Source organism: Lithobates pipiens, unplaced genomic scaffold (assembly GCF_037356315.1).
Source record: "Lithobates pipiens isolate NorthernLeopardFrog02 unplaced genomic scaffold, aLitPip1_a1.2 Scaffold_126, whole genome shotgun sequence".
Taxonomy (NCBI): Eukaryota; Metazoa; Chordata; class Amphibia; order Anura; family Ranidae; genus Lithobates; species Lithobates pipiens.
In genome coordinates, this window is record NW_027507714.1 from 440,296 (window position 1) to 457,334 (window position 17,039).

General features: G+C 54.3%; 1 protein-coding gene across 1 annotated transcript in view; it reads right to left on the minus strand.

Moving 5' to 3' along the window:
* LOC143973870 (WD repeat-containing protein 97-like) overlaps positions 1 to 11,317 on the minus strand; it is a gene marked incomplete at its 3' end in the record, with an annotated part of 76,990 nt that extends 65,673 nt beyond the window's left edge. The window contains 2 exon segments of the mRNA XM_077474740.1: positions 1,251 to 1,321; positions 11,211 to 11,317. Coding sequence (XP_077330866.1) covers positions 1,251 to 1,311 — 61 coding nt within the window.
* Between the last annotated feature and the right edge of the window lie 5,722 nt (positions 11,318 to 17,039).

The following is a 17,039-nucleotide window of genomic DNA, read 5'->3' on the forward strand; positions in this document are numbered from 1 at the left end:
GGGTGAGGATTACTTGTTCTCAGGTGAGGAGGAGGAGGAGGGTGAGGATTACCTGTTCTCAGGTGAGGAGGGTGAGGATTACCTGTTCTCAGGTGAGGAGGAGGGTGAGGATTACCTGTTCTCAGGTGAGGAGGAGGGTGAGGATTACCTGTTCTCAGGTGAGGAGGAGGGTGAGGATTACCTGTTCTCAGGTGAGGAGGAGGGTGAGGATTACCTGTTCTCAGGTGAGGAGGAGGGTGAGGATTACCTGTTCTCAGGTGAGGAGGAGGGTGAGGATTACCTGTTCTCAGGTGAGGAGGAGGGTGAGGATTACCTGTTCTCAGGTGAGGAGGAGGGTGAGGATTACCTGTTCTCAGGTGAGGAGGAGGGTGAGGATTACCTGTTCTCAGGTGAGGAGGAGGGTGAGGATTACCTGTTCTCAGGTGAGGAGGAGGAGGAGGGTGAGGATTACCTGTTCTCAGGTGAGGAGGAGGAGGAGGAGGAGGGTGAGGATTACCTGTTCTCAGGTGAGGAGGAGGAGGAGGGTGAGGATTACTTGTTCTCAGGTGAGGAGGAGGAGGAGGGTGAGGATTACCTGTTCTCAGGTGAGGAGGGTGAGGATTACCTGTTCTCAGGTGAGGAGGAGGGTGAGGATTACCTGTTCTCAGGTGAGGAGGAGGGTGAGGATTACCTGTTCTCAGGTGAGGAGGAGGGTGAGGATTACCTGTTCTCAGGTGAGGAGGAGGAGGAGGGTGAGGATTACCTGTTCTCAGGTGAGGAGGAGGAGGAGGGTGAGGATTACCTGTTCTCAGGTGAGGAGGAGGAGGAGGAGGAGGGTGAGGATTACCTGTTCTCAGGTGAGGAGGAGGAGGAGGGTGAGGATTACCTGTTCTCAGGTGAGGAGGAGGAGGAGGGTGAGGATTACCTGTTCTCAGGTGAGGAGGAGGAGGAGGAGGGTGAGGATTACTTGTTCTCAGGTGAGGAGGAGGAGGAGGGTGAGGATTACCTGTTCTCAGGTGAGGAGGAGGAGGAGGGTGAGGATTACCTGTTCTCAGGTGAGGAGGAGGAGGAGGAGGAGGAGGGTGAGGATTACTTGTTCTCAGGTGAGGAGGAGGAGGAGGGTGAGGATTACCTGTTCTCAGGTGAGGAGGAGGAGGAGGGTGAGGATTACCTGTTCTCAGGTGAGGAGGAGGGTGAGTTCTCGGGGGAGGATTACCTGTTCTCGGGGGAGGAGGAGGGTGAGGATTACCTGTTCTTGGGGGGAGGATTACCTGTTCTCGGGGGAGGATGAGGATGGTGATGATGATTCCTTGTTCCCTGGTCGGGATCCATCCTGAGATCACTAGAAGAGAGGAGAGGAATCACACATCATAATATATACCTCAATAAACCTTCCTGAAATCTCTCCATAAGTGACCTATCAGGATTGAGTGACCCCGGGTAGTAGGGGGTCTAATGAGCCGGGAGCGAGGATGAAGGGTTTAGGAACATGGTGGAGTAGGGGTCCAGTGTCCCATTAAAAAGGGTGTCTGGAGAAACAGAAGGGTAAAGGGTTTAGTGGCCCAACAAAGTAGAAGTCTGGTGACCAGGCAGGGATGGGGCCCTACCAGGAGACCCCTAGAGGGAGAGGGAGCGGTTTAGTGACCCGGTGGAGTAGGGGTCTGGTGATCCATGAGGGAGGGTGAAGGATTTAGTAAACTGCTGGAGTAGAGGTCTGGTGACTCAGGAAGAAGGGGGCCGGAAGACCCAAGCAGAAGGTTGAAGGGTTTATTAACCCAGCGGGGTAGGGGGTCTGGTGAGTCAAGAGAGAGTGAAGGGATTAGTGACCATGCAGAGTAGGGGTCTGGTTACGGGAGAGGAAGGGGGTCCGGAGACTCAGGAGGGAGGGTGAAGGGTTTAGTAACCTGGTGAAGTAGCGGTCTGGTGACTCGGGAAGGAGGGGGCCTGGAGACCTGGGAGGGAGTGTGAAGGATATAGTGACCTGAATGACCCAGGAGGGAGGATGCAGGGATTCGTGACTTCACAGGGTAGGGGTCTGGTGACTCGGAAGGGAAGGTGGAGGGTTCAGAGAGCCAGCGAAGTAGGGGTCTAGTGACTCGGGAAGGAGGGGGTCTGGAGACCTGGGAGGGAGTATGAAGGGTTTAGTGACTGGAATGAGTAGGGGTCTAGAGACCCGGGAGGGAGGATAAAGAGTTTAGTGACCGTAATGAGTAGGGGTCTGGAGACCCGGGGAGGGAGGATGAAAGGTTTAGTGACTGGAATGAGTAGGGGTCTGGAGACCCGGGGAGGGAGGATGAAAGGTTTAGTGACTGGAATGAGAAGGGGTCTGGAGACCCGGGAAGGAGGATGAAGGGTTTAGTGACCGTAATGAGTAGGGGGTCTGGAGACCCGGGAAGGAGGATGAAGGGTTTAGTGACTGGAATGAGTAGGGGTCTAGAGACCTGGGAGGGAGGATGAAGGGTTTAGTGACTGGAATGAGAAGGGGTCTAGAGACCCGGGAGGATAAAGAGTTTACTGACCGTAATGAGAAGGGGTCTGGAGACCCGGGAAGGAGGATGAAGGGTTTAGTGACCGTAATGAGTAGGGGTCTGGAGACCCGGGAAGGAGGGTGAAGGGTTAGTGACTTCACAGGGTAGGGGTCTGGAGACCCGGGAGGGAGGGTGAAGGGCTTAGTGACCGGAATAAGTAGGGGTCTGGAGACCCGGGAGGGAGGATAAAGAGTTTAGTGACTGATATGAGTAGGGGTCTGGAGACCCTGGAGGGAGGATGAAAGGTTTAGTGACTGGAATGAGTAGGGGTCTGGAGACCCGGGAGGGAGGGTGAAGGGATAGTGACTTCATAGGGTAGGGGTCTGGAGACCCGGGAGGGAGGATGAAAGGTTTAGTGACTGGAATGAGTAGGGGTCTGGAGACCCGGGAGGGAGGGTGAAGGGATAGTGACTTCATAGGGTAGGGGTCTGGCGACTTGGGAAGGAGGGTGAAGGGTTAGTGACTTCACAGGGTAGGGGTCTGGAGACCTGGGAAGGAGGGTGAAGGGTTAGTGACTTCACAGGGTAGGGGTCTGGAGACCCGGGAGGGAGGATGAAAGGTTTAGTGACTGGAATGAGTAGGGGTCTGGAGACCCGGGAGGGAGGATGAAAGGTTTAGTGACTGGAATGAGTAGGGGTCTGGAGACCCGGGAGGGAGGGTGAAGGGATAGTGACTTCATAGGGTAGGGGTCTGGCGACTTAGGAAGAAAGGTGGAGGGTTCAGAGATCTGGTGAAGCAGGGGTCTGGTGTCCAGGGAGGAAGGGTGTAGGGATGGTGACCCAGGAGGAGATCGGGGGGGGGGGGGGTGTAATGATCTGGGGGGTGATCTGTGGTGATCTGGGGGGTGTAATGATCTAGGGATGATCTGGGGTGATATGATCTGGGGGTGATCTGGAGGGTGTAATGATCTGTTGGCGATCTGTGGTGATCTGGGGGTGTAATGATCAGGGGGGGGTGATCTGTGGTGATCTGGGGGGTGTAATGATCTAGGGATGATCTGGGGGTGATCTGGAGGGTGTAATGATCTGTTGGCGATCTGTGGTGATCTGGCGGTGTAATGATATGGGGGTGATTTGGGGGTGTAATGATCTGGAGGTGATCTGTGCTGATCTGGAGGTGTAATGATATGGGGGTGATCTGTGGGTGTAATGATCGGGGGTGATCTGTGGTGATCTAGGAGGGTGTAATGATCTGGGGGTGATCTGTGGGGTGTAATGATCTGGGGGTGATCTGGGGGGTGTAATGATCTGTGGTGACCTGGGGGGTGTAATGATCTGGGGGTGATCTGTGGTGACCTGGGGGGTGTAATGATCTGGGGGTGATCTGGGGGGTGTAATGATCTGGGGGGTGATATGATCTGGGGGTGATATGATCTGGGGGTGATATGATCTGGGGGTGATATGATCTGGGGGTGATATGATCTGGGGGGTGATATGATCTGGGGGGTGATATCTGTGGTGACCTGGGGGGGTGTAATGATCTTGGGGGTGTAATGATCTGGGGATGATCTGTGGTGACCTGGGGGTGATCTGTGGGGTGTAATGATCTGGGGGTGATCTGTGGGGTGTAATGATCTGGGGGGTGATATCTGTGGTGACCTGGGGGGTGTAATGATCTTGGGGGTGTAATGATCTGGGGATGATCTGTGGTGACCTGGGGGTGATCTGTGGGGTGTAATGATCTGGGGGTGATCTGGGGGGTGTAATGATCTGGGGGTGATTTGGGGGGTGTAATGATCTGTGGTGACCTGGGGGGTGTAATGATCTGGGGGTGATCTGTGGTGACCTGGGGGTGTAATGATCTGGGGGGTGTAATGATCTGGGGTGATCTGGGGGGTGTAATGATCTGGGGGGTGATATCTGTGGTGACCTGGGGGGTGTAATGATCTTGGGGGTGTAATGATCTGGGGATGATCTGTGGTGACCTGGGGGTGATCTGTGGGGTGTAATGATCTGGGGGTGATCTGGGGGTGATTTGGGGGGTGTAATGATCTGTGGTGACCTGGGGGGTGTAATGATCTGGGGGTGATCTGTGGTGACCTGGGGGTGTAATGATCTGGGGAGTGTAATGAACTGGGGTGATCTGGGGGGTGTAATGATCTAGGGATGATCTGGGGTGATATGATCTGGGGGTGATCTGGAGGGTGTAATGATCTGGGGGCGATCTGTGGTGATCTGGGGGTGTAATGATATGGGGGTGATCTGGGGGTGTAATGATCTGTGGTGACCTAGGGGGGTGTAATGATCTGGGGAGTGTAATGATCTGGGGTGATCTGGGGGGTGTAATGATCTGGGGGTGATCTGTGGTGACCTGGGGGGTGTAATGATCTGGGGGTGTAATGATCAGGGGGGGTGATCTGTGGTGATCTGGGGGGTGTAATGATCTAGGGATGATCTGGGGTGATATGATCTGGGGGTGATCTGGGGGGTGTAATGATCTGGGGGTGATCTGTGGGTGTAATGATATGGGGGTGATCTGGGGGTGTAATGATCTGTGGTGACCTAGGGGGGTGTAATGATCTGGGGGGTGTAATGATCTGGGGTGACCTGGGGGGTGTAATGATCTGGGGATGATCTGTGGTGACCTGGGGGGGTGTAATGATCTGGGGGGTGTAATGATCTGGGGGGTGTAATGATCTGGGGGGGTGTAATGATCTGGGGGGGTGTAATGATCTGGGGGGGTGTAATGATCTGGGAGGGTGTAATGATCTGGGGGGTGTAATGATCTGGGGGGTGTAATGATCTGGGGATGATCTGTGGTGACCAGGGGGGGTGTAATGATCTAGGGATGATCTGGGGTGATATGATCTGGGGGTGATCTGGGGGGTTAATGATCTGGGGGCGATCTGTGGTGATCTGGGGGTGTAATGATATGGGGGTGATCTGGGGGGTGTAATGATCTGTGGTGACCTGGGGGGTGTAATGATCTGAGGATGATCTGTGGTGACCTGGGGGGGGTGTAATGATCTGGGGGGGTGTAATGATCTGGGGGGGGGGGTGTAATGATCTGGGGTGATCTGGGGGTGTAATGATCTGGGGGTGATCTGTGGTGATCTGGGGGTGTAATGATCTAGGGATGATCTGGGGTGATATAATCTGGGGGTGATCTGGAGGGTGTAATGATCTGGGGGCGATCTGTGGTGATCTGGGGGTGTAATGATATGGGGTGATCTGGGGGTGTAATGATCTGTGGTGACCTAGGGGGGTGTAATGATCTGGGGAGTGTAATGATCTGGGGTGATCTGGGGGGTGTAATGATCTGGGGGTGATCTGTGGTGACCTGGGGGGGTGTAATGATCTGGGGGTGATCTGTGGTGATATGATCTGGGGGTGATCTGGAGGGTGTAATGATCTGGGGGTGATCTGTGGTGATCTGGGGGTGTAATGATATGGGGGTGATCTGGGGGTGTAATGATCTGTGGTGATCTGGGGGTGATCTGTGGTGATCTAGGAGGGTGTAATGATCTGTGGTGATCTGGGGGGTGTAATGATCTGGGGGTGATCTAGGAGGGTGTAATGATCTGTGGTGACCTGGGGGTGATCTGGGAGGGTGTAATGATCTGTGGTGACCTGGGGGTGATCTGGGAGGGTGTAATGATCTGGGGGTGATCTGGGAGGGTGTAATGATCTGGGGGTGTAATGATCAGGGGGGGAGTGATCTGTGGTGATGATCTGTGGTGATCTGGGGGGTGTAATGATCTGGGGGGGTGTAATGATCTGGGGGGGTGTAATGATCTGGGGTGATCTGGGGGGTGTAATGATCTGGGGGTGATCTGGGGGGTGTAATGATCTGGGGGTGATCTGTGGTGATCTGGGGGTGTAATGATCTAGGGATGATCTGTGGTGATCTGGGGGTGTAATGATATGGGGGTGATCTGGGGGTGTAATGATCTGTGGTGACCTAGGGGGGTGTAATGATCTGGGGAGTGTAATGATCTGGGGTGATCTGGGGGGTGTAATGATCTGGGGTGATCTGGGGGGTGTAATGATCTGGGGGTGATCTGTGGTGACCTGGGGGGTGTAATGATCTGGGGGGTGTAATGATCAGGGGGGGTGATCTGTGGGGTGTAATGATCTAGGGATGATCTGGGGTGATATGATCTGGGGGTGATCTGGAGGGTGTAATGATCTGGGGGCGATCTGTGGTGATCTGGGGGTGTAATGATCTGGGGGTGATCTGTGGTGACCTGGGGGGTGTAATGATCTGGGGGTGTAATGATCAGGGGGGGTGATCTGTGGTGATCTGGGGGGTGTAATGATCTAGGGATGATCTGGGGTGATATGATCTGGGGGTGATCTGGGGGGTGTAATGATCTGGGGGTGATCTGTGGGTGTAATGATATGGGGGTGATCTGGGGGTGTAATGATCTGTGGTGACCTAGGGGGGTGTAATGATCTGGGGGGTGTAATGATCTGGGGTGACCTGGGGGGTGTAATGATCTGGGGATGATCTGTGGTGACCTGGGGGGGTGTAATGATCTGGGGGGTGTAATGATCTGGGGGGTGTAATGATCTGGGGGGGTGTAATGATCTGGGAGGGTGTAATGATCTGGGGGGTGTAATGATCTGGGGGGTGTAATGATCTGGGGATGATCTGTGGTGACCAGGGGGGGTGTAATGATCTAGGGATGATCTGGGGTGATATGATCTGGGGGTGATCTGGGGGGTTAATGATCTGGGGGCGATCTGTGGTGATCTGGGGGTGTAATGATATGGGGGTGATCTGGGGGGTGTAATGATCTGTGGTGACCTGGGGGGTGTAATGATCTGAGGATGATCTGTGGTGACCTGGGGGGGGTGTAATGATCTGGGGGGGTGTAATGATCTGGGGGGGTGTAATGATCTGGGGGGGGGGTGTAATGATCTGGGGTGATCTGGGGGTGTAATGATCTGGGGGTGATCTGTGGTGATCTGGGGGTGTAATGATCTAGGGATGATCTGGGGTGATATAATCTGGGGGTGATCTGGAGGGTGTAATGATCTGGGGGCGATCTGTGGTGATCTGGGGGTGTAATGATATGGGGTGATCTGGGGGTGTAATGATCTGTGGTGACCTAGGGGGGTGTAATGATCTGGGGAGTGTAATGGGGTGTAATGATCTGGGGGTGATCTGTGGTGACCTGGGGGGGTGTAATGATCTGGGGGTGATCTGTGGTGATATGATCTGGGGGTGATCTGGAGGGTGTAATGATCTGGGGGTGATCTGTGGTGATCTGGGGGTGTAATGATATGGGGGTGATCTGGGGGTGTAATGATCTGTGGTGATCTGGGGGTGATCTGTGGTGATCTAGGAGGGTGTAATGATCTGTGGTGATCTGGGGGGTGTAATGATCTGGGGGTGATCTAGGAGGGTGTAATGATCTGTGGTGACCTGGGGGTGATCTGGGGAGGGTGTAATGATCTGTGGTGACCTGGGGGTGATCTGGGAGGGTGTAATGATCTGGGGGTGATCTGGGAGGGTGTAATGATCTGGGGGTGTAATGATCAGGGGGGAGTGATCTGTGGTGATGATCTGTGGTGATCTGGGGGGTGTAATGATCTGGGGGGTGTAATGATCTGGGGGGGTGTAATGATCTGGGGTGATCTGGGGGGTGTAATGATCTGGGGGGTGATCTGGGGGGTGTAATGATCTGGGGGTGATCTGTGGTGATCTGGGGGTGTAATGATCTAGGGATGATCTGTGGTGATCTGGGGGGTGTAATGATATGGGGGTGATCTGGGGGTGTAATGATCTGTGGTGACCTAGGGGGGTGTAATGATCTGGGAGTGTAATGATCTGGGGTGATCTGGGGGGTGTAATGATCTGGGGTGATCTGGGGGGTGTAATGATCTGGGGGTGATCTGTGGTGACCTGGGGGGTGTAATGATCTGGGGGTGTAATGATCAGGGGGTGATCTGTGGGGTGTAATGATCTAGGGATGATCTGGGGTGATATGATCTGGGGGTGATCTGGAGGGTGTAATGATCTGGGGGCGATCTGTGGTGATCTGGGGGTGTAATGATATGGGGGTGATCTGGGGGTGTAATGATCTGTGGTGACCTAGGGGGGTGTAATGATCTGGGGGTGTAATGATCTGGGGTGACCTGGGGGGTGTAATGATCTGGGGATGATCTGTGGTGACCTGGGGGGGTGTAATGATCTGGGATGATCTGTAGTGACCTGGGAGGGTGTAATGATCTGGGGGGTGTAATGATCTGGGGGGTGTAATGATCTGGGGGGGTGTAATGATCTGGGGATGATCTGTGGTGACCTGGGGGGGTGTAATGATCTGGGGGTGTAATGATCTGGGGGGGTGTAATGATCTGGGGGGGTGTAATGATCTGGGGGGGTGTAATGATCTGGGGATGATCTGTGGTGACCCGGGGGGTGTAATGATCTGAGGAGTGTGGATGGAGGGGGGGTGGACCCGGGTGGAGGGGGAGGGTGACCCGGAAGGAAGGGGAGGGTGACCTGGGTGGAGGGGGGGGGTTGAATCGGGTGAAGGGGGAAGGTGACCTGGGTGGAGGGGGAGGGTGACCCAGTGGAGGGGGAGGGGGGGTGACTCGGGTGACCTGGGTGGAGGGGGATGGTGGGGGGAGGGTGACCCGGGTGGAGGGGGATGGAGGCGGGAGGGTGACTCGGGGGAGGGGGGTGACTTGGGTGACCTGGGTGGAGGGGGAGGGTGACCTGGGTGGAGGGGGAGGGGGGTGACTCGGGTGAGGGGGATGGTGGGCATGGAGGGGGAGGGTGACCCGGGTGGAGGGGGATGGCGGGGATGGAGGGGGAAGGTGACTCGAGGGAGGAGGAGGTTGACCTGGTGGAGGGGGATGGTGGGGATGGAGGGGGAGGGTGACCCGGGTGAGGGGGAGGGTGACCAGGGTGGAGGGGAGGGTGACCCGGGTGGAGGGGGAGGGTGACCTAGGGTGAGGGGGGATGGTGGGATGGAGGGGGGAGGGGGATCCGGTAGGATGGGGGGGAGGGTGATCCGGGTGGAGGGGGATGGTGGGGATGGAGTGGGAGGGTGACCCGGGTGGAGGGGGGATGATGGAGATGGAGGGGGAGGGTGACCAAGGGTGAGGGGGGATGGTGGGATGGAGGGGGAGGGGGATCCGGTAGGATGGTGGGGGGAGGCTGACCCCGGGTGGGAGGGGGATGGTGGGGATGGAGGGGGGGTGACCCGGATGGAGGGTGACCCGGGTGGAGGGGGGATGATGGAGGGGGAGGGGGATCCGTTAGTATGGGGGGGTGACCCAGGTGGAGGGGGGTGGAGGCGGGAGGGTGACTCTGGTGGAGGGGGGTGACTCGGGTGACCTGGGTGGAGGGGGAAGGGGGTGACTCGGGTGAGGGGGAGGGTGACCTGGGGGAGGGGGATGGTGGGCATGGAGGGGGAGGTGACCCCGGGTGGAGGGGGATGGCGGGGATGGAGGGGGAAGGTGACTCGGGGGAGGAGGAGGTTGACCTGGTGGAGGGGGATGGTGGGGATGGAGGGGGAGGGTGACCAGGGTGGAGGGGGAGGGTGACCTAGGGTGAGGGGGGATGGTGGGATGGAGGGGAAGGGGATCCGGTAGGATGGGGGGGAGGGTGATCCGGGTGGAGGGGGATGGTGGAGATGGAGGGGAGGGGGGATCCGGTAGGATGGTGGGGGGAGGCTGACCCGGGTGGAGGGGGATGGTGGGGATGGAGGGGGGGGGTGACCCCGGATGGAGGGTGACCCGGGTAGAGGGGGGATGATGGAGGGGGAGGGGGATCCGTTAGTATGGGGGGGGGGGGGTGACCCAGGTGGAGGGGGTGGAGGGGGATGGAGGCGGGAGGGTGACTCGGGTGGAGGGGGGTGGAGGGGGATGGAGGGGGGGTGTGACCCGGATGGAGGGTGACCCGGGTGGAGGGGGGATGATGGAGGGGGAGGGGGATCCGTTAGTATGGGGGGGGGTGACCCAGGTGGAGGGGGATGGAGGGGGGGGGGGTGACCCGGATGGAGGGTGACCGGGTGGAGGGGGGATGATGGAGGGGGAGGGGGATCCGTTAGTATGGGGGGGGGTGACCCAGGTGGAGGGGGGTGGAGGGGGATGGAGGGGGGGTGACCCGGATGGAGGGTGACCCGGGTGGAGGGGGATGATGGAGGGGGAGGGGTATCCGTTAGTATGGGGGGGGGGGGTGACCCAGGTGGGAGGGGGGTGGAGGGGGATGGAGGGGGGGGGGGTGACCCCGGATGGAGGGTGACCTGGGTGGAGGGGGGATGATGGAGGGGAGGGGGATCCGTTAGTATGGGGGGGGGTGACCCAGGTGGAGGGGGATGGGGGGGGGGGGGGGTGACCCGGATGGAGGGTGACCCGGGTGGAGGGGGATGATGGAGGGGGAGGGGGATCCGTTAGTATGGGGGGGGGGGTGACCCAGGTGGAGGGGGGTGGAGGGGGATGGAGGGGGGGTGACCCGGATGGAGGGTGACCCGGGTGGAGGGGGGATGATGGGAGGGGGAGGGTATCCGTTAGTATGGGGGGGGGGGGGTGACCCAGGTGGAGGGGGGTGGAGGGGGATGGAGGGGGGGGGGGTGACCCGGATGGAGGGTGACCTGGGTGGAGGGGGGATGATGGAGGGGGAGGGGATCCGTTAGTATGGGGGGGGGGTGACCCAGGTGAGGGGGATGGTGGGGGAGGGCATGGTGACCCGGGGTGGAGGGGGGTGACCCATGGGGAGGGGGAGGGGGAGGGGGAAGGTTCCGGTTACCGATCTCTCGGAGTTGGAAGATGTTCTTTGGTTCGGTTTCCATGGAGATGGAGGACGCCGGAGAAGGGGGCGGGGTCAGGTTAGTGTGCCCTCACATGGTGGGAGGGATATACTGACGTCATGCAGCGGGTCGTCCAGCCTTTTGATGGGAAGAAGAACGTGGGAGAGATGGAGGGCGGGACATGTTAATATCGATGAATGTGAATGGGCGGAGCTAGAAGATCCGGGAAGTGGGAGGAGAAGCGGGACCGGAAGCTGAACGGAACACCGATCGGAAATACCGGCGAGTGACCCCATTTATATCCGTGTGTGTCAGTCATAGAGGGGCGGAGCCTGTAGTTCTGTGTATATATATATATACAGGGCGGTAGAGACGTGTCAGGCAGGTGTTGGGAATGGAGAGAAAAGCGATAGTGAGAAATCCCAACATCAGAATATCACAGCTCATAACTACTATTATTATTATTATGGATTTATATGGCGCCAACAGTTTACACAGCGCTTTACAATGTATAGGGGGGGACAACACAACATCCTCCAGACCCTTTATTAGCTTTGTTGCCCTTCTTTGTAGTCGCTCCATTTCCAGTACATCCTTCCTGAGGACTGGTGCCCAGAACTGGACAGTATACTCCAGGTGCAGCCGGACCAGAGTCTTGTAGAGGGGAGAATTATAATTTTATCTCTGGAGTTGATCCCTTTTTAATTGCCAATATTCTGTTTGCTTTGTTAGCAGCAGCTTGGCATTGCTGAGCCCATCATCTACTAGGACCCCCAGGTCCTTCTCCACCCTAGATCCCCCCAGAGGTTCTCCCCCCAGTCTATAGATTGCATTCACATTTTTGCCGCCCAAATGCATTATTTTATATTTTCTACATTGAACCTCATTTGCCATGTAGTTGCCCCTCCCCCCATTCATTTGTTCAGATCTTCCTGCAAAATTTCCACACGGAGAAGTTATTGTCCTGCTTAGCTTATTATCATCCGCAAATACAGAGATTGAGCTGTTTCCCCATCCCCCTCCTCCAGGTCATTTATGTACAAATTAAATAGGATTGGTCCCAGCACAGAACCCTGGGGGACCCCACTACCCACCCCCGACCATTCTGAGTACACCCCATTTATTACCACCCTCTGAACTCGCCCTTGTAGCCAATCCATGTACTCACCCTATGGTCCATACCAATATAACTTCATTTATGTAGATACACCACATCTACAGACCTTCCTTTATCTAGATACATCACGTCTACGGGCCTTCCTTTATCTAGATACACCACATCTACGGGCCTTCCTTTATCTAGATACAGCACGTCTACGGGCCTTCCTTTATCTAGATACACCACATATACGGGCCTTCCTTTATCTAGATACACCACGTCTACGGGCCTTCCTTTATCTAGATACACCACGTCTACGGGCCTTCCTTTATCTAGATACACCACATCTACGTGCCTTCCTTTATCTAGATACACCACGTCTACGGGCCTTCCTTTATCTAGATACACCAAGTCTACGGGCCTTCCTTTATCTAGATACACCACATCTACGGGCCTTCCTTTATCTAGATACACCACCTCTACGGGCCTTCCTTTATCTAGATACACCACGTCTACGGGCCTTCCTTTATCTAGATACACCACGTCTACGGGCCTTCATTTATCTAGATACACCACATCTACGGACCTTCCTTTATCTAGATACACCACGTCTACGGTCCTTCATTTATCTAGATACACCACGTCTACGGGCCTTCCTATATCTAGATACACCACGTCTACGGGCCTTCCTTTATCTAGATACACCACGTCTACGGGCCTTCCTTTATCTAGATACACCACGTCTACGGGCCTTCTTTTATCTAGATACACCACGTCTACGGACCTTCCTTTATCTAGATACACCACGTCTACGGGCCTTCCTTTATCTAGATACACCACGTCTACGGGCCTTCCTTTATCTAGATAACCACGTCTACGGGCCTTCTTTTATCTAGATACACCACGTCTACGGGCCTTCATTTATCTAGATACACCACGTCTACGGGCCTTCCTTTATCCAGATACACCACGTCTACGGGCCTTCTTTTATCTAGATACACCACGTCTACGGGCCTTCCTTTATCTAGATACACCACGTCTACGGGCCTTCATTTATCTAGATACACCACGTCTACGGGCCTTCCTTTATCCAGATACACCACGTCTACGGGCCTTCCTTTATCCAGATACACCACGTCTACGGGCCTTCCTTTATCTAGATACACCACGTCTACGGGCCTTCCTTTATCTAGATACACCACATCTACGGGCCTTCCTTTATCTAGATACACCACGTCTACGGGCCTTCCTTTATCTAGATACACCACGTCTACGGGTCTTCCTTTATCTAGATACACCACGTCTACGGGCCTTCCTTTATCTAGATACACCACGTCTACGGGCCTTCCTTTATCTAGATACACCACGTCTACGGGCCCTTCTTTTATCTAGATACACCACGTCTACGGGCCTTCCTTTATCCAGATACACCACGTCTACGGGCCTTCCTTTATCCAGATACACCACGTCTACGGGCCTTCCTTTATCTAGATACACCACGTCTACGGGCCTTCTTTTATCTAGATACACCACGTCTACGGGCCTTCCTTTATCTAGATACACCACGTCTACGGGCCTTCCTTTATCTAGATACACCACGTCTACGGGCCTTCCTTTATCTAGATACACCACGTCTACGGGCCTTCTTTTATCTAGATACACCACGTCTACGGGCCTTCTTTTATCTAGATACACCACGTCTACGGGCCTTCTTTTATCTAGATACACCACATCTACGGGCCTTCATTTATCTAGATACACCACGTCTACGGGCCTTCCTTTATCCAGATACACCACGTCTACGGGCCTTCCTTTATCTAGATACACCACGTCTACGGGCCTTCCTTTATCTAGATACACCACGTCTACGGGCCTTCCTTTATCTAGATACACCACGTCTACGGGCCTTCATTTATCTAGATACACCACGTCTACGGACCTTCCTTTATCTAGATACACCACGTCTACGGGCCTTCCTTTATCTAGATACACCACGTCTACGGGCCTTCCTTTATCTAGATACACCACGTCTACGGGCCTTCTTTTATCTAGATACACCACGTCTACGGGCCTTCATTTATCTAGATACACCACGTCTACGGGCCTTCCTTTATCCAGATACACCACGTCTACGGGCCTTCTTTTATCTAGATACACCACGTCTACGGGCCTTCCTTTATCTAGATACACCACGTCTACGGGCCTTCATTTATCTAGATACACCACGTCTACGGGCCTTCCTTTATCCAGATACACCACGTCTACGGGCCTTCCTTTATCTAGATACACCACGTCTACGGGCCTTCCTTTATCTAGATACACCACATCTACGGGCCTTCCTTTATCTAGATACACCACGTCTACGGGCCTTCCTTTATCTAGATACACCACGTCTACGGGTCTTCCTTTATCTAGATACACCACGTCTACGGGCCTTCCTTTATCTAGATACACCACGTCTACGGGCCTTCCTTTATCTAGATACACCACGTCTACGGGCCTTCTTTTATCTAGATACACCACGTCTACGGGCCTTCCTTTATCCAGATACACCACGTCTACGGGCCTTCTTTTATCTAGATACACCACGTCTACGGGCCTTCCTTTATCTAGATACACCACGTCTACGGGCCTTCATTTATCTAGATACACCACGTCTACGGGCCTTCCTTTATCCAGATACACCACGTCTACGGGCCTTCCTTTATCTAGATACACCACATCTACGGGCCTTCCTTTATCTAGATACACCACGTCTACGGGCCTTCCTTTATCTAGATACACCACGTCTACGGGCCTTCATTTATCTAGATACACCACGTCTACGGACCTTCCTTTATCTAGATACACCACGTCTACGGGCCTTCTTTTATCTAGATACACCACGTCTACGGGCCTTCATTTATCTAGATACACCACGTCTACGGGCCTTCCTTTATCCAGATACACCACGTCTACGGGCCTTCCTTTATCTAGATACACCACGTCTACGGGCCTTCCTTTATCTAGATACACCACATCTACGGGCCTTCCTTTATCTAGATACACCACGTCTACGGGCCTTCCTTTATCTAGATACACCACGTCTACGGGCCTTCCTTTATCCAGATACACCACGTCTACGGGCCTTCCTTTATCCAGATACACCACATCTACGGGCCTTCCTTTATCTAGATACACCACGTCTACGGGCCTTCCTTTATCTAGATACACCACGTCTACGGGCCTTCTTTTATCTAGATACACCACGTCTACGGGCCTTCATTTATCTAGATACACCACATCTACGGGCCTTCCTTTATCCAGATACACCACGTCTACGGGCCTTCTTTTATCTAGATACACCACGTCTACGGGCCTTCCTTTATCTAGATACACCACGTCTACGGGCCTTCTTTTATCTAGATACACCACGTCTACGGGCCTTCTTTTATCTAGATACACCACGTCTACGGACCTTCCTTTATCTAGATACACCACGTCTACGGACCTTCCTTTATCTAGATACACCACGTCTACGGGTCTTCCTTTATCTAGATACACCACGTCTACGGGCCTTCCTTTATCTAGATACACCACGTCTACGGGCCTTCCTTTATCCAGATACACCACGTCTACGGGCCTTCCTTTATCTAGATACACCACGTCTACGGGTCTTCCTTTATCTAGATACACCACGTCTACGGGCCTTCTTTTATCTAGATACACCACGTCTACGGGCCTTCTTTTATCTAGATACACCACGTCTACGGGTCTTCCTTTATCTAGATACACCACGTCTACGGGCCTTCTTTTATCTAGATACACCACGTCTACGGGCCTTCTTTTATCTAGATACACCACGTCTACGGACCTTCCTTTATCTAGATACACCACGTCTACGGACCTTCCTTTATCTAGATACACCACGTCTACGGGTCTTCCTTTATCTAGATACACCACGTCTACGGGTCTTCCTTTATCTAGATACACCACGTCTACGGGCCTTCCTTTATCTAGATACACCACGTCTACGGGCCTTCCTTTATCTAGATATACCACGTCTACGGGTCTTCCTTTATCTAGATACACCACGTCTACGGACCTTCCTTTATCCAGATACACCACGTCTACGGGCCTTCCTTTATCTAGATACACCACGTCTACGGGCCTTCCTTTATCTAGATACACCACGTCTACGGGCCTTCATTTATCTAGATACACCACGTCTACGGACCTTCCTTTATCTAGATACACCACGTCTACGGGCCTTCCTTTATCTAGATACACCACGTCTACGGGCCTTCTTTTATCTAGATACACCACGTCTACGGACCTTCCTTTATCTAGATACACCACGTCTACGGGCCTTCCTTTATCTAGATACACCACGTCTACGGGCCTTCCTTTATCTAGATACACCACGTCTACGGGCCTTCTTTTATCTAGATACACCACGTCTACGGGCCTTCATTTATCTAGATACACCACGTCTACGGGCCTTCCTTTATCCAGATACACCACGTCTACGGGCCTTCTTTTATCTAGATACACCACGTCTACGGGCCTTCCTTTATCTAGATACACCACGTCTACGGGCCTTCATTTATCTAGATACACCACGTCTACGGGCCTTCCTTTATCCAGATACACCACGTCTACGGGCCTTCCTTTATCTAGATACACCACGTCTACGGGCCTTCCTTTATCTAGATACACCACATCTACGGGCCTTCCTTTATCTAGATAC